Here is a 24,946-nt window from a genome sequence, read left to right on the forward strand (position 1 = left end):
AGTGTTAATTGTTACTTCTATTTCAAAACATTTAGAAAATTAGTATAGCAATTGGAATCGTAAAGAATTTAACGATTCATTTAACGGTACTGGTTTGTTAGTGATTCCATTACTGATTCCTCTATTACTCGAAGAAAGATTCATACTACCTACTAACCAAAAAAATACTATTGTTTCTTGGTTTGTACCAAATATTTGCATGTTTTTAGCAAATTACCATGTAAAGTAACATTTAGGCCCTGTTTACACCTGGTATTAAGATGCGTTTTGGTCGATGAGTTCACAAATGGACAATGCTAAATACTTGTAAAAGGGGATCTAAAATGTTTTGAGCTTGTCCACTTTCAACCGGATTGCTTTCGTAGTGTAGAAGCTCATGTGGTTGAGTTCAAACAGCCACAAAAGATCATCTACTCTCTACCTACTGACCTAATGCGAACATTATGGGAAGAGCTCTAGCCAGACGGGATTTAAACTTTGTCGGCTGAAGACACAGGTTTGGTCTAAAGAAGAAAAACATACCAAGCACAATGTTCTCTCACCATTCCTGATTTCTAACACTCACTCACAGCGTTCGGCTGATCTTGTGTCTGTCAGAGTAGAAAATAAAGCTGCTGCTCTCTGTATTTTTTCCTTCGTCTCCCTTCGCGTTTATATGTAAATTACGCATATATTCATATTTAATCCATTAGATCAAGTTCTGGAAAAAAACTACATTTACTTCTATCGTCCCTTTGAAGAAACAAGACAGAAATGTTTTAAAGTGGACAAAAAAGTTTAAATAAAACACCAGGGGCCGTATTCACAAAGAATTTTAAGGCTAAAAGTAGCTCCTAACTGGCGAATCTAGGAGCAACTCCTAAAAATAATGGGCGTGTCACTCGTAACTTTAGGACTCCTAATTTTTTTGACTAAGAGTAATTCACGAAGCGTTTTAGCCCTAAAAGTAGCACCTAAGCCTGGGACAGCTTAAAAGAAGTCGAGAGGACTCCTAACTCACTAAGACCTATTCACAAACCGCTTTTTGTGGCATTTCACGTTGCAATGTTTTGAAATGCGTATACGGCGGCTACAGGAGCTTCCAATCGCGAGGGAACAATTTTGCATTGTAGGCATAACTAGGGATGCAATAACCCCACCAACAACAACCAAAAGGCTACTCATTGCATGTAAACTAATTGTAACGTTTCATTGTGAATCAAATTAAAATGTTCTTCTCTTTGCAAACGTAGGCAGAGGCATATATTGACAGATTAATTCAATAATGTTGCAAAGATATTGCATCAATCCATATGTTTCATTAGGCTACTAGGCTATTTGTTTTGCCTTACTCTTTATTCATTTAGGCTATTTATTCAGTTATTCATCATCTTCCGTCCTTCGCACTACTTGTGTAGCGCACGCATTCTCAGACCTGTCACCTGTCAATCATCATCGTAGTGGAGGTGTTTGGAATCATTCCCGCGTTACAATCATCAGCCAATCAAGGTGGTCACTTCAGTCAAGCTCGTGCATGAGTAATGACGTCATCCATAGCAACGAAGACTCACTCTTAGTTTAGGAGTTGTCATTTTTCTTTACTAAGAGTAGGTCTGAAAGGCGTTGTGAATAACTTTTAAGAGAAAACTCCTAGCTAAAATCTTTTAGTGCGATTTAGGAGTACTCCTAGTGGTAAGATAAAATGCTTTGTGAATACGGCCCCTGGTGTAAACGGGAATATGTCTTCCTCGTTTACTTGTGATCCGATTGACCAAAACGCATCTTAATACCAGGTGTAATCCGGACCTGAGTCACTACACTGATTCAAGTCTCAGGACAGAAAAATCAGTAACAGATCCCATTTTATTGGTTGCGCTGTATGTTTGCTGCTGCGTGCAATGCAATTGAAAGATCGACTAGAAGGACTTTGTAGTATTCTTCTCATTTTTCTCTCTTAACACACTTGATTCAAACTATTATGCTACTTTTATGCTGCACTTCTATTATTATTATTGAGTATTGCTCATTCTTGTGTTTGATTTTGTTCTCATTTATCGGTTTTGGAAAGTGAATTGGACTTAACATATTGACCTTAGTCCAAACTACACTCAAAATCCCAGAACTTTACTCTTCCTCACTCTCACTACAACTACCTAGTTTATGCCAGCTAGTGAAACAGTCGCGCTTGGGAACGAAGCACAATGGCACGTCACAAGTCACACACATGACTGGAGTTTTAAAGGTACATATTTTGCATTTTCGCCTTCCAATACTGCTGTCCCCGCTGATGTACTTGGGCAGGTGGGAGTCAGTCGAAGGAATCGGGCGTATTTGTGCAGGAGCAGATGGAGGTCCGGTTCCTGCGAGCTCTGCAACAAGAGCCTCCCGGAAGGCTTTCTGGGTCAAAGGCTTCTGGTTCTTCATCTTGGCCATCTGCTGGTGCAAAATGAAGGCATTTACTACAGCGATGTCCACAAAGTGGTAGAAAAAGGATCGATACCATCTTCTTGTTTTATGTAGAACCGTGTAAAATGAAATAAGCGCGTCAGACAGATCCACTCCTCCCATGTGCCTGGAATGAAAAGAATAAGATTTGTCATTTAAAAGGCACACACACAAGCTTTACACCACTGATTTAAGTCTACTTACTTGTTGTAGTCCAACACGGCAGCTGGAACGGGGAAATCTTGAATGGCCCAAACTCCATCGGCTCCTTTCACATTCCTCTTTATGGTGTCTCCATTAAAGGCTTTATGAAAGGTGGAGCACATCAGCACATCCCTCTTGTCCTTCCACTCAATAAACAGCAGGTCGTCTTCCCGAAACCAGCGAATATTGCCACGAGGAGCCAGTTTCTTTGAGTGGCCAATGCGGTTTGCTCGAACAGTCCCACAAGCCCTGATTTTCTTAGCGAGCAAGTCTCTGAAGAGCTTGGGACTGGTGTAAAAGTTGTCAACAAACAGCTTGTAGCCAGAACCCAACAACCTTGCATTTGCCAAGATCATGACAGCATCATAGCTTATGCCTTTGCTCTGCTCTAAATTCATTTTCCCCTCATAAATGAAGAAGTCCCATGTGTAGCCACAGAGGGAATCTGCCAGTACGAAGAGTTTGTACCCCCATTTTGTAGGTTTGTTTTTCATATACTGCTTGAGTCGATTTTTAGCTTTTGATGCGACCATTCTTTCATCAATGGAGATGTTCTGAAAGGGATGAAAAGCGGCTCTGCATGCGTCCCTAATGTCCTGGTACAGCGGTTTGATCCTACACAGGCGGTCATATTCAGGCGTTCCCTTTTTTGCGTCATTCTCTGCATCCACTTTGGGGTCGCTAAGATGGAGAGCTTTAGAGATGGACATAAATTTCCTACTTGACATGATTAGTGCAGGATACGGCAGACTGTACATGTGAGACTTTCTCCAATAGTCCGTCAGTGTGAAGCATTTCAGCAAACCCATGTAAATCACCAATGCTAGGAATGACTTAAAATCTTTTAAAGAAATGTCCTGCCATGGCTTCTTCGTTCCATCATGACGCATGGCTCCGTATGCATTTGAGTTGGCTAGAATTGTCCGCATGACAGATTTAGAAAAGAACAACTCAAAATACTGTAGAGGACTGCATGATGCATTGGAGACCAACTGTGGGCCGGGTGTTAGTCTAGGTTTGAAGAGTGGCTGAATCGGCTCAATATCAGGCTCATCTGCACTTTTCCACTTGTCTTCTAAGATGCTTAAGGAAAAAGGTAGGGACCGACTCACACTGCTTTTCCTATCTTTCCCTTTCTTACTTTGTACAGAAGCAGGCGAAGCAGATCTGCTAGACTTTGCTGGAGATGGTGATATGGAAAACAAACTGGATCTCTTCTTCTTTCGTGGAGTGACCTCTGGATTCCAGTCAGCATCAGAGGCATCATAATCTGAAAACCTGTTGCATGATTCAAGAAGAAAAGAAAAACAAAAACATTACAAACGTACTACACTAACCAAGAGCAAATGTGAAACAATCAAAAAAGACTCTTGCTGAATTAATCTTTTTATTTTCTACAACTTAATATGAGTTACATTACATTTATGAATGCTGTGTTAATTTATTTATATCTAGATTGTTCTACAAAAACTGAAGGGATTTTTGTTGTTTATACATTTTTATAATTAACTTATAATGTGCCTTCAAACAAAGAGACACAGCTCATGTTATGATAAATTACTTAAGGAATACATCAATGCATTTAAAAACCTGGACCTGGAGTGAGAACAGTAAACACTTTAAATTTCGGACACGCCCATTTCAGGTCTTGTTGTCTCTACCTCATTCAGAGCAGCGCCATGACAGATTATGACAGCGAGGCTGTGAGGGACAGACTTACTGTGTTTCTAATAGCATATCTGTAGTAAAAAGCTTTAAAGCTCATAGATCATTGCTAATTTTTCACAGCTCATGTTGTCTGGAGATTATTTCTACTGAAATTTCTATCAAAAATGTTTTTGCATTGTTTTGTCAGCAGAACAATCCCAAATAATAAAGAACAGTACAACCAAAGACTATAAAGACGGTTCCCTCGTATTATTTATGAATGGGAGAAACTACAACGCGCAAGATGGCGGAATACATCCAGCCTTTAAAGTAATAGAGCCAGTCGCTGATCGGTAAAGTCGCAGCGTCACAGCAGCTGCCGTTAGAAGCTCTGGTTCCCATAGAATGCGTTTAGGAATTTATGCGCAATGGCTTAAATATTCTTTTATAATTTAATAATATTTTTTTTATAATTTTAATTAAAAAATCATGTCAGATTTTGTTGCTGATTTGAAATATGTTTTTTAATTTTGAGTGAGGCAAGCAGTTTTTAAGATTTCTGGATTCCCCCATTCAAATGCCCGAAATAGCTGCCCGGAGGCGTTGCAAATATGGGCGCATAATGAACAGACTTTCCTTGAAATGGAGCCCCCACAGCCTCGCCTTCATTTCTATTGGAAATCAGAGATGGAGCTGCTGTGCATAAGGTCTATTAATCTGTGTTGTTGAGGGTCCAGCACCAGGGATAGGAAGAACGTTTTCCAACAAAGCACGGTGAATCTCGATCCACACAAACGCTTAAATTTCTGATTCCGTGATGCGGAAAAAACAACACGTTCACAAAACATTCACGTTCAGATCTACTGTATGACATTGACACCGTTTCAAAACGGCATAAAAAAAAATAAATAAAAAAAACACCTTCACCCAAACAGACGCGGAAATTAGTGAATAAAGTCGCGGGTTTAACTGCAGTGTAATGCTGCGTGAAAATGAAAAATAATATTAAACAACAACACATTAATATTGCATAATACAATTTCAGTAATCAATAATATTATTATTAAACAAAATAGGACAGTGTTACAAAACACAAGTTAAAGTGGCTGAGACCTTGTCACAACTAAAATGAACTGGGAAAAAAAGCTTGGAGTCCACCTTCAAAAATATATCGTCAAGTCAAGCTATAGCCTACCCAATTGAATTTATGGTGCTTTTAAAATTATATGAATTCAAAGAAAACTATTTGGTCAATTGACAAGTAAATCTGTTGCTCAGTTAGAGCCCAGGGGAACATGTTGCACGCAAGACAGGCTAAACAGTGTACATTAATAGGCTACTTTAAAATAAAACGGCTCAATTAACTTCTCATTCATTCATTGATACATTTCTGATGTTAGCATGCAAAAGCAGAGGTCATTTTCGTATAATAATGACGATCTTGTGGAAATATACATGAACTTACTCCTCCAGAACGGTATCTAAACAATCGATGGATATCTCCTCTACTGCAGAGTCCACGCAAGAAGCGACACTTTCTTTATCAGATGAAGAATCCCATTCCTCTGTCTCGTCTTGTTCTTCACCGCTGTTAACACATTCCTCCGAGCTGTCCAGAACCCTGTCAACCTTCTCCTTATTGCATGCATCCATCTCTAAATGCAGATCTCTCTGAGTTAAAGTCGCAGATAGTACGGCAAATTCTCTCCAGCAAGTGGAGCAAAAACACCATGCGGTGATTTACTACATAATGAAATTAACCCGTTAACCACCGAGATCGCGCTTCTATTCGCTGTTGTTCTTGTCTATCATGATTGTATCATCATATTATTGGCCAGCTGCCTCCAGATGAAACAACAGGTATACCTTGACTGGACGTCACCGGGATTGGTCGTCCTGATTGGATATTTTGAAATAAAGCGCAATTATTTTTTATTTCCCGAAGGCATGTTTTTTATTCACTTGAGGACTTTTTGAATGAACATGCCTACAGAAGAATTGCAAAACCCATACCTCTAAACTAGTAGGAAAGTTTCTCAACTATGGAAAAAAATTGTATTCAGAATAAGCCATACGTACAAACGCTGTATCTTATATTTGTGTGATTAGAAATAACTTATTTGGGTCACAGAGCAATTAAAAAAAAAATGTAAGCCAATGGTGAAAGACATGCTGCTGATCCCTGTTCACAAAGTCCAAAGATTTATGATCCCAGCAAATGTGTAACATCATTTATTATATAAAACAAAAATAATAATAATAGCTGTCCCACCTTTAACAAATTCAGTCATTTAAAAAAGTTTTTAAAAAGGCTTATTTTAATGATGGATCATTTCTGACTCTTTCTAACAACATTTTTCAACAAACTATGCCTAATTACATATCCAAAAAGTGATTCTGAAAGGGCAGTTTATAATAAATGTGTTTAATGACATTCAACAATTTACAAACAGTACAGATATCACTCAAACCAGACTACTTTAGAATATTATACACAAGGATATAAAATGTATGTCTACAGTTGTAATACTAATATTAAGCACTTTTCCCACATTCAGGTCAAATAGATCAGACTACAGCAGGTAATGGTACCAATAGCATTTCCATGAGAACACATTTTGATACAATTACAAAACGCAAGTGAGCTAACAGTGTTTAGGACAGGAGAACCACAATGGTAGATTGGATTTATCCGCTCACAACTGCCCATATACATTCTAATCCTGATTTTGCAGCACCACAATGAACAAAGAAACCATAACTGTGTCAATAAATCTGGATCGGTACTAAATGGCACAATTCTGCAATGGTAAAACATCAGATGGACTGTGCAAAAGCCCTAAAAATAGTTCCAGTGCAACTGAATAAAACTGGGAGAAAAAGAAAGTGTTAATTTCCAATTACATCTACTTACTACACCTACTACTAAAAGTTTAATGTTCTTTTCTATGATATTTCCAGTTTATCAGAATTTATAAGCCTCAAATGCCATTAGTCATTGTCAACGGCTTGCTAGTTTCATGTTGCATTTCTTTCTATTTCCAAAGTTTGATAGTGCTTTTATACCTTGATTTGTTTAGGTTTGCAGTTTGGACTTGTCTACACATGAACTGCTCTTTAAGTTTTACTCTGTGTCAGACTCATCACAGAGACCCGATTTATGCCATTCACTGTAACAGTGGCGGTTCGGAACAAAGCACAAATGCACCTCGCAAGTTTCACACATGACTGGAGTTTTGTGGGGACACATTTTGCATTTCCGCCTTCCGAATGTGCTGTGTCCTCTGATGTACTTGGGCAGGTGGGAGTCAGTAGAACAAGTCGGTTCTGTTCGGTCAGAGGTGTATTCAGGGCCCGTTCCTGCGAGCTCTCTAACAAGAGCCTCCCTGAAGAGCTTCTGAGTCAAAGGCTTCTGGTTCTTCATCTTGGCCATCTGCTGGTGCAAAATGAAGGCATTTACTACAGCGATGTCCACAAAGTGGTAGAAAAAGGACCGATACCACTTTCTTGTTTTATGTAGAACTGTGTAATATCCAATAAGCGCATCAGACAGATCCACTCCTCCCATGTGCCTGGAAGGAAAGTAACATTTATTAGAAGACATGTCATTTAAAAGGCATAATTTACACTGATTAAAGTCTACTTACTTGTTGTAGTCCAACACGGCAGCTGGAACTGGGAAATCTTGAATGGCCCAAACTCCATCGGCTCCTTTCACATTCCTCTTTATGGTGTCTCCATTAAAGGCTTTATGAAAGGTGGAGCACATCAGCACATCCCTCTTGTCCTTCCACTCAACAAACAGCAGGTCGTCTTCCCGAAACCAGCGAATATTGCCACGAGGAGCCACTGTCTTTGAGTGGCCAATGCGGTTTGCTCGAACAGTGCCACACGCCCAGATCCTCTTAGCGAGCAAGTCTCTGAAGAGCTTGGGACTGGTGTAAAAGTTGTCAACAAACAGCTTGTAGCCAGAACCCAACAACCTTGCATTTGCCAAGATCATGACAGAATCATAACTGATGCCTTTGCTCTGCTCTAAATTCATTTTTCCCTCATAAATGAAGAAGTCCCATGTGTAGCCACAGAGGGAATCTGCCAGTACGAAGAGTTTGTACCCCCATTTTGTAGGTTTGTTTTTCATGTACTGTTTGAGACCATGTCTAGCTTTTGATGCCACCATTCTTTCATCAATGGAGATGTTCTGAAAGGGATGAAAAGAGGATCTGCATGCGTCCCTAATGTCCTGGTACAGCGGTTTGATCCTACACAGACGGTCATATTCAGGCGTTCCCTTTTTTGCGTCATTCTCTGCATCCACTTTGGGGTCGCTAAGATGGAGAGCCGCACATATGCGAAGAAATGTTCTACCAGACATGATTTTTGCAGGATATGGAAGACTGTAGATGTCTGACTTCCTCCAATAGTCCGTCATTTGGAAGCATTTCAGCAAACCCATGTAAATCACCAGTGCTAGAAATCTCTTGAAGTCTTTTAAAGAAATGTCCTCCCATGGCTTCTTCCTGTCTTTATGACGCATAGCCCCGTATGTATTTGAGTTTTCTAGAATTGTCCGCATGACAGATTTTGAAAAGAACAACTCAAAATACTGTAGAGGACTGCATGATGCATTGGAGACCAACTGTACGCCGGGCGTTAGTCTAGGTCTGAAGATTGGCTGAGTCGGCTCAATGTCAGGCTCATCTGCACTTTTCCACTTGTCTTCTGAGATGGAAAAAGGTAGGGATCGACTCACTTTGCTTTTCCTACCTTTCCCTTTCTTACTTTGTACAGAAGCAGGTGAAGAAGTTCTACTAGACTTTGCTGGAGATGGTGAGATTGAAGACAGACCAGTTCTCCTCTTCTTTCGTGGAGTGACTTCTGGATTCCAGTCAACATCATCAACATGATCATCAACATCATCATCAGAGGGATCTGAAAACCTGTTGCATGAGGCAAGAATACAAAAATGCAACATTTAGAAATGAAAAATTACCAAATAAAATTTAACTTTGATAGTTAATTTTTGTATTTATTTTTATACTTATATTGTTAAATAAAGTATTTAACATCAACTACATTCGTGTTTAAATGATCATGTTACATTCCATTATGCCACAGTGAGCAAAGCTCTATTAAATTTCCCTAAAGAAATCAAAATAAAGAGCTGTAATATAGTTACAGGCATGCGTTTTAATATGCACATACTTAAAATGATTATATTTGAGTGCAAACGTAAAACATGTACCTTAAAGTTACTACATTAACAGCATAGGTAAATATCTTGCTCCATGTATGCAATATAAATAATTAACTGCAGTCTACGAGGGCATTAAAATGTCTAGTCACTACATAAAGTGATTTAATACAAATTTAAAAATATATTTATTTCAATTGATCATTCTTTTTTTCCCCTTCACTAATTCAAACATATCTCGTCCATCACTGGTATGGAATAATTTAAACATTTATAGGTGGTCATTAAAGAGTTAAATGTTCTTATAATCTGCAGATGATTTGAAAATTGCCTAAAAATGAATTATATATAAAGTATTTATATATTTAAAAAAAAAAAAACTCTCCAATTTAAAATGAGTGTAAACTTACTGGTCCAACACGAGATCCAGGTTATCGAGCAACTCTTCTTTGGAATCCACGCTGGAAGCGTCACTTTCGTCAGAAGGTTCTCCCAATTCAATCGTCTCGTCGTGTTCCCCGTTACTACCGGACGATTCCCCATTTTCAACTGTATCGTCATTTTCCTCCTCGATACCGTTTACACACTCGACCTTAAGGGTTATGTCCATTCTCATAAGCACTCACCGCAAAACGCAATCCAGCAGCAGAAAAATAAATCTCCTTCAGAAAGACACGGTCCCGCTGAGAGAGTAACCGCGCTCTCATTGGCTAGTTTACTTGTCCGTCTTAATATGCTGGTTTATCATTGGTCAAACGCCAGACAGCGGGAACTTGGACGAAAAGTGTCCCTCCCTTATTCGCAACACCTATGTGAGGGTTATCAGTCCTATAGTCATTATAATTAGCTAGATTAAACTAAAAACTAGTCAGTGGGTGGTCCTAGCAAGCATAGGCGTCAAGAGATAGTGGCAGCGGGGTGCAACGACCTAACAATAATGGCATTGTTAAAGATGATTTAATTAAAATTTGAGCGGCAGGCGCACTACAACGATAAGCAATAATAGTTTTTTTTTTTTTTTTTTTTGAAAAAAAGCTACAACTATAAAAGACTAAACATGTTTTTAATTTAACCCACTGTGGTACAGTGTTTCCTCCAGCCAACATAGTCTATTTTCGTTTAGGCTATTTTTAACAAAATGAGACCCAAAACTTTGGTCAAACCTGTCTCAGGGGAGAAGAACTCAAATACTAATCAATGAAAGTGCAAAACCAGTGGTCACGTGGCTTACAGGGGTCCATTTTGTGGCTGTTTCAGCACATGGCTCCATATTTTCTCAGATGAAAAGTGCATTTTTCACTAATTTGCATCCAGTTAATCACCCACATAAAAAATACGAGTCACCTTCACTACTAAGTAAAGAAGTATTTTCAAGAACTTTACATTATATATCATAAAATGTTTGAGAGGGCATAAAAAAACGTTAAAAAAAAAAACTGTTGCCTCAAGGCAAAATTGTGCAATAATAAGAGCATTCCAGGCATACTCGGTTGGATTACAAATGTATCATTTTTGCAAGGAAAAGAGTTAGAATTATCTAAATATATTTGTATTTTTGCATGATTTTGTAATACACTTATAAGAATAGTAATTCACATACTATATCTGCACATATTATGATCTGCACATTTTCTAAAAAAAGGTATAAAATACAACTGCCAGTTGATGAGGGTGAGCGAAGATGAATATGATTGATATGATAACTTGATATGATAGTATAGTCATATTTTTTGTCTACGATGGTACAATGTTGCCTAAGAGCAACAGCTGGATATGAAATGTTATTTTTTTATTAAATATGAAATTTGTAATATGCTAAAAACTGGATAAATGTGTTTGTTCAAGTATCTGGTTAAAGAAATAGACATTTTCAATAAATATATTTATTTTTTCTACATGAAAATGTCAAATGTTTTAAATTTGTCCGTTGTGGTACAATGTTGCCTTGAGGCAACAAACTTAAAAAAAATTAATAATTAATAAAAATTGATGAAAATGTCTATTGATATTGTTATAGTGTTCAATTTTAAGCAGGAAAAACACCACAAATATTTTTTACCTCATTGATTTAATACTGCGCACCATAGAGGGATAACCAGTTAAATGTTAATATGTATAACATTTAAAACCATATATAACAACATTCAACATTGCATTGTTTTTGCACTCAAATATCTGTGGCAAAACAATGTGGAGAGCAAAGCATTCAAATAAAGCAAACAAAAAGCTTACCAGTAGGTGGTTGCAACATGTCTTAAACTACATTAGTGTGAGGAGAGAATAGCCTGGTTTTGTTAGCATAATATACATAAATACAAAATGAAAACAGATATTAAATGCAAAAATTACCAAATGTCTTTCTATAAAAAGTAAATGTGTAGTTTAGGTGGAATTTCTTAGCAAAATGAAACAAAATACAATAGCATCTGATAACAGCAGCACACTTGACAGCTAAATGTTAATATGATCATTTACAGCATTTAAAGCCATATATAACAACATTGTTTTGACAATGAGATTCAAATATCTATGTGTCAAAACAAAAAGGAGAGCACAACATCTATTACAGTTTTCAAACAATTTATATGGACAACAAAGCTGGTAAAATGTCTTTCCAGTAGGTGGAGCGCTCAACCTATTTTAGTTTATCTAGACGACTGCTGGAGGGAAGGACAGCATGGTTTTGCTTGCATAGAAATACATTCCTTTTGCTATTTAAAACGCACCAAAAAGCTTGATTTTACTCTGAGATTTATATTAACATATTTTGTTTAGGCAAATCATAAAATCATGCTGTATTCTTAATAGTTGCCATCTTTCGGAAACTTATGCACACAAGTTCAAGATTTCTGGTTAATGTGGCCCTGAAATATAAAACAGTTTTAATAAAATGCATATATGAAATACATGATATTAGGACTGCTTATTTTGAAAATGCGTTTATTAGGGCATGCAGTTAGTTTGGGAATGTTGTTGACATGGGCCACATTAAACATTTAGATGCTATATGAGAACAGTGAAACAGTAAGAAAGAGAAACTGAGAGAGTGTGTGTTCACTGCCGATCCGGGAGCTCCGATAAAGCCGACAGTGTGTCCAATCTGAAACAGGTTTTCCCACAATAGGAACTCTCCACCCCATCCTGGTTGGACTTTAAAAGCCAAGCCTCTCCACACAGAGAGAGAGACACCCGTCGTGCTCAGGTCTGCCCACCTGTTCTCATCTGAAACATCAGTTCAGTTTCTCTCGCCACTACCCAACGATGAGTCTGAGAAACAAGCGCATCAGTTCCAGCAGCTCCGTGAGGATGGGAGGTTTCGGCTACAGCAGTTTAAGTGGGATCTCATTGGGAGCATCCGCTCCAAGTTTCAGCACCAGCTCGGCATACTTGGGGCCTCCAATGGCCAGTGTCTCCGTCAACAAGAGCCTTCTGGCACCCCTCAACCTAGAGATCGACCCCAACATCCAGATGGTGCGCACTAAAGAGAAGGACAAGATCAAGTCCCTGAACAACCATGAGTGTGACCCATTTCTACTAAAAGTTTAATGTTCTATGATATTTCCAGTTTATCAGAATTTCCAAGCCTCAAATGCCATTAGTCATTATCAACGGCTTGCTAGTTTCATGTTGCATTTCTTTCTATTTCCAAAGTTTGATAATGCTTTCATTCCTTTATTTGTTTAGGTTGGCAGTTTGGACTTGTCTACACATGAACTGCTCTTTAAGTTTTACTCTGTGTCAGACTCAGAGACACCCGATTCATGCCACTTATTGTAACAGTCGCGCTTCGGAACAAAGCACAAATGCACCTGACAAGTCGCACACATCACTGGAGTTTTATTTTGACACATTTTGCATCTCTGTCTTCCGACTGTGCTGTCTCCGCTGAGGTACTTGGGCAGGTGGGAGCCAGTAGAACGACCCGATCCTGTTCGGTCAGTTGTATATTCAGGGCCCGTTCCTGCGAGCTCTCTAACAAGAGCCTCCCTAAAGAGCTTCTGAGTCAAAGGCTTCTGGTTCTTCATCTTGGCCATCTGCTGGTGCAAAATGAAGGCATTTACTACAGCGATGTCCACAAAGTGGTAGAAAAAGGACCGATACCACTTTCTTGTTTTATGTAGAACTGTGTAATATCCAATAAGCGCATCAGACAGATCCACTCCTCCCATGTGCCTGGAAGGAAAGTAACATTTATTAGAAGACATGTCATTTAAAATGCATAATTTACACTGATTAAAGTCTACTTACTTGTTGTAGTCCAACACGGCAGCTGGAACTGGGAAATCTTGAATGGCCCAAACTCCATCGGCTCCTTTCACATTCCTCTTTATGGTGTCTCCATTAAAGGCTTTATGAAAGGTGGAGCACATCAGCACATCCCTCTTGTCCTTCCACTCAACAAACAGCAGGCCGTCTTCCCGAAACCAGCGAATATTACCACGAGGAGCCACTGTCTTTGAGTGGCCAATGCGGTTTGCTCGAACAGTGCCACACCCCCAGATCCTCTTAGCGAGCAAGTCTCTGAAGAGCTTGGGACTGGTGTAAAAGTTGTCAACAAACAGCTTGTAGCCAGAACCCAACAACCTTGCATTTGCCAAGATCATGACAGAATCATAACTGATGCCTTTGCTCTGCTCTAAATTCATTTTTCCCTCATAAATGAAGAAGTCCCATGTGTAGCCACAGAGGGAATCCGCCAGTACGAAGAGTTTGTACCCCCATTTTGTAGGTTTGTTTTTCATGTACTGTTTGAGACCATGTCTAGCTTTTGATGCCACCATTCTTTCATCAATGGAGATGTTCTGAAAGGGATGAAAAGAGGATCTGCATGCGTCCCTAATGTCCTGGTACAGCGGTTTGATCCTACACAGACGGTCATATTCAGGCGTTCCCTTTTTTGCGTCATTCTCTGCATCCACTTTGGGGTCGCTAAGATGGAGAGCCGCACATATGCGACGAAAGTTTTTACCAGTCATGATTTTTGCAGGATATGGAAGACTGTAGATGTCTGACTTCCTCCAATAGTCCGTCATTTGGAAGCATTTCAGCAAACCCATGTAAATAACCATTGCTAGAAATCTCTTGAATTCTTTTAAAGAAATTTTCTCCCATGGCTTCTTCGTATCTTTATGACGCATAGCCCCGTATGTATTTGAGTTGGCTAGAACTGTCTTCAAAACAGATTTTGAAAAGAACAAATCAAAATACTGTAGAGGACTGCATGACGCATTGGAGATCAACTGTACGCCGGGCGTTAGTCTAGGTCTGAAGATTGGCTGAGTCGGCTCAATGTCAGGCTCATCTGCACTTTTCCACTTGTCTTCTGAGATGGAAAAAGGTAGGGACCGACTCACTTTGCTTTTCCTACCTTTCCCTTTCTTACTTTGTACAGAAGCAGGTGAAGAAGTTCTACTAGACTTTGCTGGAGATGGTGAGATTGAAGACAGACCAGTTCTCTTCTTCTTTCGTGGAGTGACTTCTGGATTCCAGTCAGCATCATCAACATTATCATCAACATCATCATCAGAGGGATCTGAAAACCTGTTGCATGAGGCAAGAATACAACATGCTACATTTACAAATGAAAAATGACCCAATAAAATTTAACTTTCATACTTAATCTTTGTATTTATTTTTATACCTATATTGTTAAAGAAAGTCTTTAACATTAACTATATCTGCGTTTAAATGATCATATTCAATTCATATTATGCCACAGTGAGCACAGCTCTAATAAAAAATCCCTAAAGAAATACAAAATTAAAAGCTATAACATAGTTACAGGCACGTTTTAATATGCACATACTTAAAATAATTATCTTTGAGTACAAACGCAAGCCTGTATTTCTTAACGTTACAACATTAACAGCTTAGGTAAATATCATGCTATATGTATGCAAAAGAAGAAGAAAAAAAGCACTGCAATGAGGACATTAGAAAGTCTAGTCACAACATAAAGTGTATTAATACAAATTAACATGTACCTTAAAGTTAGGCCTACTACATTAACAGCATAGGTAAATATCATGCTCTATGTATGCAATAGAAAGAATTAACTGCATTCTATGAGGGCATTAAAATGTCTAGTCACTACATAAAGTGATTTTATACAAATTAAAAATATTTAAATTGAGCCTTATTTTGTTTCCTTCAATAATTCAGACATATCTCGTCCATCACTGGTATGGAATAATGTAAACATATGTGGTCATTAAAGAGTTAAACGTTCTTATAATCTGCCCCTCAAGCCATATTATTTATCTCCAATCAAATGATTAGAAAATTGACAAAAATTCGATTATATATAAAGTATTTATATAAAAAATCTCAAATTTAAAAAGTGTGTTAAACTTACTGGTCCATAAAATGAATTAATACAAATTAGCAATACATTTTTTTCAATTGATCATCATTTTTTCCTCCTTCACTAATTCAAACATATCTCGACAAACACTAGTTTGGAATAATCTAAACATTTATAGGGGTCATTAAAGAGTTAAATGTTCTTACAATCTGCCTCTCAAGCCATATTATCTTGCTCCAATCAAATGATTTGAAAAAACGTCCTAAAATGTGATTATGTATAAAGTACTTGTAGGCCTATATATAAACCTCAAATTTAAAATGAGTGTTAACTTACTGCTCCAACACGAGATCCAGGTTATCGAGCTCTTCTTTGGAATCCACGCTGGAAGCGTCACTTTCGTCAGAAGAATCTCCCAATTCAATCGTCTCGTCGTGTTCCCCGTTATTACCGGACAATTCCCCATTTTCAAATGCATCGTCATTTTCCTCCTTGATAATGTCTTCACACTCGACCTTAACGGTTATTATGTCCATTCTCATAAGCACTCACCGCAAAACGCAATTCAGCAGCAGAAAATATCTCCCTCAGAAAGACACGGTCGCGCTGAGAGAGTAACCGCGCTCTCATTGGCTACTTTACTTGTCCGTCTTAATGTGCTGGTTTATCATTGGTCAAACGCCAGACCGCGGGAACTTAGACGAAAAGTGTCCCTCCCTTATTCGCAACACCTATGTGAGGGTTCTCAGTCCTATTTCTCGCAAGCATAGGCGTCAAGAGATAGAGGCGGCGGGGTGCATCGAAATAACACTAATGGCATTGTTAAAGATGGATTTAATTTAAATTAAAATGAGCAGCGGTCGCACCACAGAGATAAGCAATAATAGGTATTTTATTTAAAGGAAAAAAGCTACCACAACTAAAAAAAGACTCAACATGCCTTTAATTTAACCCATTGTGTTACAGTGTTTCCTCCAAGCAACATAGTCTATTTTAGTTTATTTTTTAATAAAATGAGACACCAAAACTTTGGTCAAACCTATCTCAGGGGAGAAGAACTCAATACTAATTAATGAAAGTGCAAAAACAGTGGTCACATGACTTACAGGGGTCCATTTTGTGGCTGTTTCAGCACGTTTAAATATTTTCTCAGATGAAGTGCATTTTTTCACTTATTTGCATCCAGTTAATCACCCAGATAAAAAAAAAAAAAAAAAATACGAGTCACCTTCACTTCTAAATAAAGAAGTATTTTCAAGAATTTACATTATATATCATAAAATGTTTGAGAGGGCATAACAAAAAACCTGTGTTGCCTCAAGGCAACATTCTGCAATATTAAGGGCATTCCAGGCATAGATTACACATGTATTATTTGTGCAAGGAAAAGAGTGTAGGGCTGGGCAAATATGGGCAGAACTCTTTACTGCCCTAGTACTTCATAAAGCCTTTTAAAGGTATACATGTGATTTAAATGTGCCACAATGGCCTTCATCATCCCAGTGTGCTAATGCCTATCTAGTGCAGGGATTTCATCAATATGCTGATTAAGGACTGTTGGGACACTCCAGGCACATGATGGTTCTGTCGGGAGAGACAGAGTCGTTTGCACCTCAATGACACGTATGCACCATTTGCTTCACAGGACAAATGCTTTCAACTACATACTGTTTATTTACTAGTGTGTTCTAATATGTAACTATGCCATGATTGGTCTCATCTGACAGCTTATAAACTGAAATGAATGGTGGTGAACTTAATAGGGATATTAAAGTATCCTAATGTACAATCTAGGTACTATTAAGCATACATTGAGGATTAATGTTCTTCTCCCCCTCTAGATCTCCACCCATTTTCCTCATCTTTTGGTTTCCTATCAGTTGGGTTTGGTGTTGGTATTCCACTCATGTTTAACAATGCTTTGCTCAGGGTATAAGAAGGAAAGGTAACTGTTGATCTGGGAGAAAGGCTTTGTCCCCCGTACACCGGTGCATAGCCTCATACTACAAGAAAGGCTTTTATGGCCTCTACATAAAGTGCGTTATTTGTTACAACTGAGTTTCTATACAGTATTTTGTTCCATTCTACTGTCTGTATATTTAAACATGTAACTTAATAAATAACTTTGCCTGCTTTAAAGGCTTTGAGAATCTTTCCTTTTATCACTGATTATGCTGAAAGCTAAAGTGATTATAACTTTCGTTATCTAAACATTCTGGTCAAATCCATATCAGTTCTAAGAAAGACCTTTAAAGAATAAGAGGTTAAAGAATAACAACAACTTTAATGGAGTCAGATTAATTATATTGTAGTCAGATAAATATTTGAATTATACACGTCATCCTTCAACTGCCTTTTGTTCAGATTATTGGTTCAAAATATCATCGTAAGCTTCCAGATTTACAAGAGTTAGAATTATCTAAATATATTTGTATTTTTGCATGATTTTGTAATGCACTTATAAGAATAGTAATTCACATATTATATCTGCACATATTATGATTGGCACATTTTATATAGCTCTTAAAAGGTAAAAAAAAGTTACAAAACACAACTGCAGTTGATGAGGGTGAGAGCGAAGATGAAGATGGATAAGATTATGGACAACAAAGCATAAAATGTCTTTCCAGTAGGTGGAGTGCTCAACCTAGCTTAGTTTACCTAGACGACTGCTGGAGGGAAGGACAGCATGGTTTTGCTCGCATAGAAATACATTTCTTTTGCTATTTAAAATGCACCAAAAAGCTTGATTTTAGATTTTTATTAAAATATTTTGTTTAAGCAAATCATAAAATCATGCTGTATTCTTAATAGTTGCCATCTATGCACACAAGTTCAAGATTTCTGGTTAATGTGGCCCTGAAATATAAAACAGTTTTAATAAAATGCATATATGAAATACATGATATTAGGACTGCTTATTTTGAAAATGCGTTTATTAGGGCATGCAGTTAGTTTGGGAATGTTGTTGACATGGGCCACATTAAACATTTAGATGCTATATGAGAACAGTGAAACAGTAAGAAAGAGAAACTGAGAGAGTGTGTGTTCACTGCCGATCCGGGAGCTCAGATAAAGCCGACAGTGTGTCCAATCTGAAACAGGTTTTCCCACAATAGGAACTCTCCACCCCATCCTGGTTGGACTTTAAAAGCCCAGCCTCTCCACACAGAGAGAGAGACACCCGTCGTGCTCAGGTCTGCCCACCTGTTCTCATCTGAAACATCAGTTCAGTTTCTCTCGCCACTACCCAACGATGAGTCTGAGAAACAAGCGCATCAGTTCCAGCAGCTCCGTGAGGATGGGAGGTTTCGGCTACAGCAGTTTAAGTGGGATCTCATTGGGAGCATCCGCTCCAAGTTTCAGCACCAGCTCGGCATACTTGGGGCCTCCAATGGCCAGTGTCTCCGTCAACAAGAGCCTTCTGGCACCCCTCAACCTAGAGATCGACCCCAACATCCAGATGGTGCGCACTAAAGAGAAGGACAAGATCAAGTCCCTGAACAACCATGAGTGTGACCCATTTCTACTAAAAGTTTAATGTTCTATGATATTTCCAGTTTATCAGAATTTCCAAGCCTCAAATGCCATTAGTCATTATCAACGGCTTGCTAGTTTCATGTTGCATTTCTTTCTATTTCCAAAGTTTGATAATGCTTTCATTCCTTTATTTGTTTAGGTTGGCAGTTTGGACTTGTCTACACATGAACTGCTCTTTAAGTTTTACTCTGTGTCAGACTCAGAGACACCCGATTCATGCCACTTATTGTAACAGTCGCGCTTCGGAACAAAGCACAAATGCACCTGACAAGTCGCACACATCACTGGAGTTTTATTTTGACACATTTTGCATCTCTGTCTTCCGACTGTGCTGTCTCCGCTGAGGTACTTGGGCAGGTGGGAGCCAGTAGAACGACCCGATCCTGTTCGGTCAGTTGTATATTCAGGGCCCGTTCCTGCGAGCTCTCTAACAAGAGCCTCCCTAAAGAGCTTCTGAGTCAAAGGCTTCTGGTTCTTCATCTTGGCCATCTGCTGGTGCAAAATGAAGGCATTTACTACAGCGATGTCCACAAAGTGGTAGAAAAAGGACCGATACCACTTTCTTGTTTTATGTAGAACTGTGTAATATCCAATAAGCGCATCAGACAGATCCACTCCTCCCATGTGCCTGGAAGGAAAGTAACATTTATTAGAAGACATGTCATTTAAAATGCATAATTTACACTGATTAAAGTCTACTTACTTGTTGTAGTCCAACACGGCAGCTGGAACTGGGAAATCTTGAATGGCCCAAACTCCATCGGCTCCTTTCACATTCCTCTTTATGGTGTCTCCATTAAAGGCTTTATGAAAGGTGGAGCACATCAGCACATCCCTCTTGTCCTTCCACTCAACAAACAGCAGGCCGTCTTCCCGAAACCAGCGAATATTACCACGAGGAGCCACTGTCTTTGAGTGGCCAATGCGGTTTGCTCGAACAGTGCCACACCCCCAGATCCTCTTAGCGAGCAAGTCTCTGAAGAGCTTGGGACTGGTGTAAAAGTTGTCAACAAACAGCTTGTAGCCAGAACCCAACAACCTTGCATTTGCCAAGATCATGACAGAATCATAACTGATGCCTTTGCTCTGCTCTAAATTCATTTTTCCCTCATAAATGAAGAAGTCCCATGTGTAGCCACAGAGGGAATCCGCCAGTACGAAGAGTTTGTACCCCCATTTTGTAGGTTTGTTTTTCATGTACTGTTTGAGACCATGTCTAGCTTTTGATGCCACCATTCTTTCATCAATGGAGATGTTCTGAAAGGGATGAAAAGAGGATCTGCATGCGTCCCTAATGTCCTGGTACAGCGGTTTGATCCTACACAGACGGTCATATTCAGGCGTTCCCTTTTTTGCGTCATTCTCTGCATCCACTTTGGGGTCGCTAAGATGGAGAGCCGCACATATGCGACGAAAGTTTTTACCAGTCATGATTTTTGCAGGATATGGAAGACTGTAGATGTCTGACTTCCTCCAATAGTCCGTCATTTGGAAGCATTTCAGCAAACCCATGTAAATAACCATTGCTAGAAATCTCTTGAATTCTTTTAAAGAAATTTTCTCCCATGGCTTCTTCGTATCTTTATGACGCATAGCCCCGTATGTATTTGAGTTGGCTAGAACTGTCTTCAAAACAGATTTTGAAAAGAACAAATCAAAATACTGTAGAGGACTGCATGACGCATTGGAGATCAACTGTACGCCGGGCGTTAGTCTAGGTCTGAAGATTGGCTGAGTCGGCTCAATGTCAGGCTCATCTGCACTTTTCCACTTGTCTTCTGAGATGGAAAAAGGTAGGGACCGACTCACTTTGCTTTTCCTACCTTTCCCTTTCTTACTTTGTACAGAAGCAGGTGAAGAAGTTCTACTAGACTTTGCTGGAGATGGTGAGATTGAAGACAGACCAGTTCTCTTCTTCTTTCGTGGAGTGACTTCTGGATTCCAGTCAGCATCATCAACATTATCATCAACATCATCATCAGAGGGATCTGAAAACCTGTTGCATGAGGCAAGAATACAACATGCTACATTTACAAATGAAAAATGACCCAATAAAATTTAACTTTCATACTTAATCTTTGTATTTATTTTTATACCTATATTGTTAAAGAAAGTCTTTAACATTAACTATATCTGCGTTTAAATGATCATATTCAATTCATATTATGCCACAGTGAGCACAGCTCTAATAAAAAATCCCTAAAGAAATACAAAATTAAAAGCTATAACATAGTTACAGGCACGTTTTAATATGCACATACTTAAAATAATTATCTTTGAGTACAAACGCAAGCCTGTATTTCTTAACGTTACAACATTAACAGCTTAGGTAAATATCATGCTATATGTATGCAAAAGAAGAAGAAAAAAAGCACTGCAATGAGGACATTAGAAAGTCTAGTCACAACATAAAGTGTATTAATACAAATTAACATGTACCTTAAAGTTAGGCCTACTACATTAACAGCATAGGTAAATATCATGCTCTATGTATGCAATAGAAAGAATTAACTGCATTCTATGAGGGCATTAAAATGTCTAGTCACTACATAAAGTGATTTTATACAAATTAAAAATATTTAAATTGAGCCTTATTTTGTTTCCTTCAATAATTCAGACATATCTCGTCCATCACTGGTATGGAATAATGTAAACATATGTGGTCATTAAAGAGTTAAACGTTCTTATAATCTGCCCCTCAAGCCATATTATTTATCTCCAATCAAATGATTAGAAAATTGACAAAAATTCGATTATATATAAAGTATTTATATAAAAAATCTCAAATTTAAAAAGTGTGTTAAACTTACTGGTCCATAAAATGAATTAATACAAATTAGCAATACATTTTTTTCAATTGATCATCATTTTTTCCTCCTTCACTAATTCAAACATATCTCGACAAACACTAGTTTGGAATAATCTAAACATTTATAGGGGTCATTAAAGAGTTAAATGTTCTTACAATCTGCCTCTCAAGCCATATTATCTTGCTCCAATCAAATGATTTGAAAAAACGTCCTAAAATGTGATTATGTATAAAGTACTTGTAGGCCTATATATAAACCTCAAATTTAAAATGAGTGTTAACTTACTGCTCCAACACGAGATCCAGGTTATCGAGCTCTTCTTTGGAATCCACGCTGGAAGCGTCACTTTCGTCAGAAGAATCTCCCAATTCAATCGTCTCGTCGTGTTCCCCGTTATTACCGGACAATTCCCCATTTTCAAATGCATCGTCATTTTCCTCCTTGATAATGTCTTCACACTCGACCTTAACGGTTATTATGTCCATTCTCATAAGCACTCACCGCAAAACGCAATTCAGCAGCAGAAAATATCTCCCTCAGAAAGACACGGTCGCGCTGAGAGAGTAACCGCGCTCTCATTGGCTACTTTACTTGTCCGTCTTAATGTGCTGGTTTATCATTGGTCAAACGCCAGACCGCGGGAACTTAGACGAAAAGTGTCCCTCCCTTATTCGCAACACCTATGTGAGGGTTCTCAGTCCTATTTCTCGCAAGCATAGGCGTCAAGAGATAGAGGCGGCGGGGTGCATCGAAATAACACTAATGGCATTGTTAAAGATGGATTTAATTTAAATTAAAATGAGCAGCGGTCGCACCACAGAGATAAGCAATAATAGGTATTTTATTTAAAGGAAAAAAGCTACCACAACTAAAAAAAGACTCAACATGCCTTTAATTTAACCCATTGTGTTACAGTGTTTCCTCCAAGCAACATAGTCTATTTTAGTTTATTTTTTAATAAAATGAGACACCAAAACTTTGGTCAAACCTATCTCAGGGGAGAAGAACTCAATACTAATTAATGAAAGTGCAAAAACAGTGGTCACATGACTTACAGGGGTCCATTTTGTGGCTGTTTCAGCACGTTTAAATATTTTCTCAGATGAAGTGCATTTTTTCACTTATTTGCATCCAGTTAATCACCCAGATAAAAAAAAAAAAAAAAAATACGAGTCACCTTCACTTCTAAATAAAGAAGTATTTTCAAGAATTTACATTATATATCATAAAATGTTTGAGAGGGCATAACAAAAAACCTGTGTTGCCTCAAGGCAACATTCTGCAATATTAAGGGCATTCCAGGCATAGATTACACATGTATTATTTGTGCAAGGAAAAGAGTGTAGGGCTGGGCAAATATGGGCAGAACTCTTTACTGCCCTAGTACTTCATAAAGCCTTTTAAAGGTATACATGTGATTTAAATGTGCCACAATGGCCTTCATCATCCCAGTGTGCTAATGCCTATCTAGTGCAGGGATTTCATCAATATGCTGATTAAGGACTGTTGGGACACTCCAGGCACATGATGGTTCTGTCGGGAGAGACAGAGTCGTTTGCACCTCAATGACACGTATGCACCATTTGCTTCACAGGACAAATGCTTTCAACTACATACTGTTTATTTACTAGTGTGTTCTAATATGTAACTATGCCATGATTGGTCTCATCTGACAGCTTATAAACTGAAATGAATGGTGGTGAACTTAATAGGGATATTAAAGTATCCTAATGTACAATCTAGGTACTATTAAGCATACATTGAGGATTAATGTTCTTCTCCCCCTCTAGATCTCCACCCATTTTCCTCATCTTTTGGTTTCCTATCAGTTGGGTTTGGTGTTGGTATTCCACTCATGTTTAACAATGCTTTGCTCAGGGTATAAGAAGGAAAGGTAACTGTTGATCTGGGAGAAAGGCTTTGTCCCCCGTACACCGGTGCATAGCCTCATACTACAAGAAAGGCTTTTATGGCCTCTACATAAAGTGCGTTATTTGTTACAACTGAGTTTCTATACAGTATTTTGTTCCATTCTACTGTCTGTATATTTAAACATGTAACTTAATAAATAACTTTGCCTGCTTTAAAGGCTTTGAGAATCTTTCCTTTTATCACTGATTATGCTGAAAGCTAAAGTGATTATAACTTTCGTTATCTAAACATTCTGGTCAAATCCATATCAGTTCTAAGAAAGACCTTTAAAGAATAAGAGGTTAAAGAATAACAACAACTTTAATGGAGTCAGATTAATTATATTGTAGTCAGATAAATATTTGAATTATACACGTCATCCTTCAACTGCCTTTTGTTCAGATTATTGGTTCAAAATATCATCGTAAGCTTCCAGATTTACAAGAGTTAGAATTATCTAAATATATTTGTATTTTTGCATGATTTTGTAATGCACTTATAAGAATAGTAATTCACATATTATATCTGCACATATTATGATTGGCACATTTTATATAGCTCTTAAAAGGTAAAAAAAAGTTACAAAACACAACTGCAGTTGATGAGGGTGAGAGCGAAGATGAAGATGGATAAGATTATGGACAACAAAGCATAAAATGTCTTTCCAGTAGGTGGAGTGCTCAACCTAGCTTAGTTTACCTAGACGACTGCTGGAGGGAAGGACAGCATGGTTTTGCTCGCATAGAAATACATTTCTTTTGCTATTTAAAATGCACCAAAAAGCTTGATTTTAGATTTTTATTAAAATATTTTGTTTAAGCAAATCATAAAATCATGCTGTATTCTTAATAGTTGCCATCTATGCACACAAGTTCAAGATTTCTGGTTAATGTGGCCCTGAAATATAAAACA

General features: G+C 38.1%; 4 protein-coding genes across 4 annotated transcripts; all 4 read right to left on the reverse strand.

Moving 5' to 3' along the window:
- Positions 1-522: 522 nt before the first annotated feature.
- Positions 523-5,985, reverse strand: LOC311295009 (piggyBac transposable element-derived protein 4-like). The gene is made up of 3 exons (XM_084416176.1): positions 5,741-5,985; positions 2,629-3,906; positions 523-2,551 (listed from the first exon to the last, which is right to left on the reverse strand). The coding sequence occupies exons 1-3, from the start codon at positions 5,926-5,928 to the stop codon at positions 2,104-2,106; spliced, it is 1,914 nt and encodes a 637-aa protein (XP_084272302.1). The 5' UTR covers positions 5,929-5,985; the 3' UTR covers positions 523-2,103.
- A 734-nt stretch (positions 5,986-6,719) lies between these two features.
- Positions 6,720-10,225, reverse strand: LOC311295006 (piggyBac transposable element-derived protein 4-like). The gene is made up of 3 exons (XM_084416173.1): positions 9,880-10,225; positions 7,923-9,215; positions 6,720-7,847 (listed from the first exon to the last, which is right to left on the reverse strand). The coding sequence occupies exons 1-3, from the start codon at positions 10,083-10,085 to the stop codon at positions 7,400-7,402; spliced, it is 1,947 nt and encodes a 648-aa protein (XP_084272299.1). The 5' UTR covers positions 10,086-10,225; the 3' UTR covers positions 6,720-7,399.
- Positions 10,226-13,003: 2,778 nt separating this feature from the next.
- LOC311295007 (piggyBac transposable element-derived protein 4-like) lies at positions 13,004-16,340 on the reverse strand. Its single transcript, XM_084416174.1, has 3 exons — positions 16,110-16,340; positions 13,718-15,010; positions 13,004-13,642 (listed from the first exon to the last, which is right to left on the reverse strand). The coding sequence occupies exons 1-3, from the start codon at positions 16,313-16,315 to the stop codon at positions 13,198-13,200; spliced, it is 1,944 nt and encodes a 647-aa protein (XP_084272300.1). The 5' UTR covers positions 16,316-16,340; the 3' UTR covers positions 13,004-13,197.
- Positions 16,341-19,302: 2,962 nt separating this feature from the next.
- On the reverse strand, positions 19,303-22,639 carry LOC311295008 (piggyBac transposable element-derived protein 4-like). The gene is made up of 3 exons (XM_084416175.1): positions 22,409-22,639; positions 20,017-21,309; positions 19,303-19,941 (listed from the first exon to the last, which is right to left on the reverse strand). The coding sequence occupies exons 1-3, from the start codon at positions 22,612-22,614 to the stop codon at positions 19,497-19,499; spliced, it is 1,944 nt and encodes a 647-aa protein (XP_084272301.1). The 5' UTR covers positions 22,615-22,639; the 3' UTR covers positions 19,303-19,496.
- Between the last annotated feature and the right edge of the window lie 2,307 nt (positions 22,640-24,946).

The sequence above is a fragment of the Rutilus rutilus genome (genome assembly GCF_951802725.1).
Source record: "Rutilus rutilus genome assembly, chromosome: 8".
NCBI lineage: Eukaryota > Metazoa > Chordata > Actinopteri > Cypriniformes > Leuciscidae > Rutilus > Rutilus rutilus.

What these genes read in the sequence shown, in the direction of transcription:
- LOC311295008 (XM_084416175.1), bottom strand. Translation starts at nt 22,614, where the DNA reads ATGAGAATGGACATAATAACCGTTAAGGTCGAGTGTGAAGACATTATC. An exon ending in CTGGATCTCGTGTTGGAGCA is followed by an intron (nt 21,310 to 22,408) that starts GTAAGTTAACAC and finishes CTCATGCAACAG; the next exon opens with GTTTTCAGATCCCTCTGATG. An exon ending in GCCGTGTTGGACTACAACAA is followed by an intron (nt 19,942 to 20,016) that starts GTAAGTAGACTT and finishes CTTTCCTTCCAG; the next exon opens with GCACATGGGAGGAGTGGATC.
- LOC311295006 (XM_084416173.1), bottom strand. Translation starts at nt 10,085, where the DNA reads ATGAGAATGGACATAACCCTTAAGGTCGAGTGTGTAAACGGTATCGAG. An exon ending in CTGGATCTCGTGTTGGACCA is followed by an intron (nt 9,216 to 9,879) that starts GTAAGTTTACAC and finishes CTCATGCAACAG; the next exon opens with GTTTTCAGATCCCTCTGATG. An exon ending in GCCGTGTTGGACTACAACAA is followed by an intron (nt 7,848 to 7,922) that starts GTAAGTAGACTT and finishes CTTTCCTTCCAG; the next exon opens with GCACATGGGAGGAGTGGATC.
- LOC311295009 (XM_084416176.1), bottom strand. Translation starts at nt 5,928, where the DNA reads ATGGATGCATGCAATAAGGAGAAGGTTGACAGGGTTCTGGACAGCTCG. An exon ending in TTAGATACCGTTCTGGAGGA is followed by an intron (nt 3,907 to 5,740) that starts GTAAGTTCATGT and finishes ATCATGCAACAG; the next exon opens with GTTTTCAGATTATGATGCCT. An exon ending in GCCGTGTTGGACTACAACAA is followed by an intron (nt 2,552 to 2,628) that starts GTAAGTAGACTT and finishes TTTTCATTCCAG; the next exon opens with GCACATGGGAGGAGTGGATC.
- LOC311295007 (XM_084416174.1), bottom strand. Translation starts at nt 16,315, where the DNA reads ATGAGAATGGACATAATAACCGTTAAGGTCGAGTGTGAAGACATTATC. An exon ending in CTGGATCTCGTGTTGGAGCA is followed by an intron (nt 15,011 to 16,109) that starts GTAAGTTAACAC and finishes CTCATGCAACAG; the next exon opens with GTTTTCAGATCCCTCTGATG. An exon ending in GCCGTGTTGGACTACAACAA is followed by an intron (nt 13,643 to 13,717) that starts GTAAGTAGACTT and finishes CTTTCCTTCCAG; the next exon opens with GCACATGGGAGGAGTGGATC.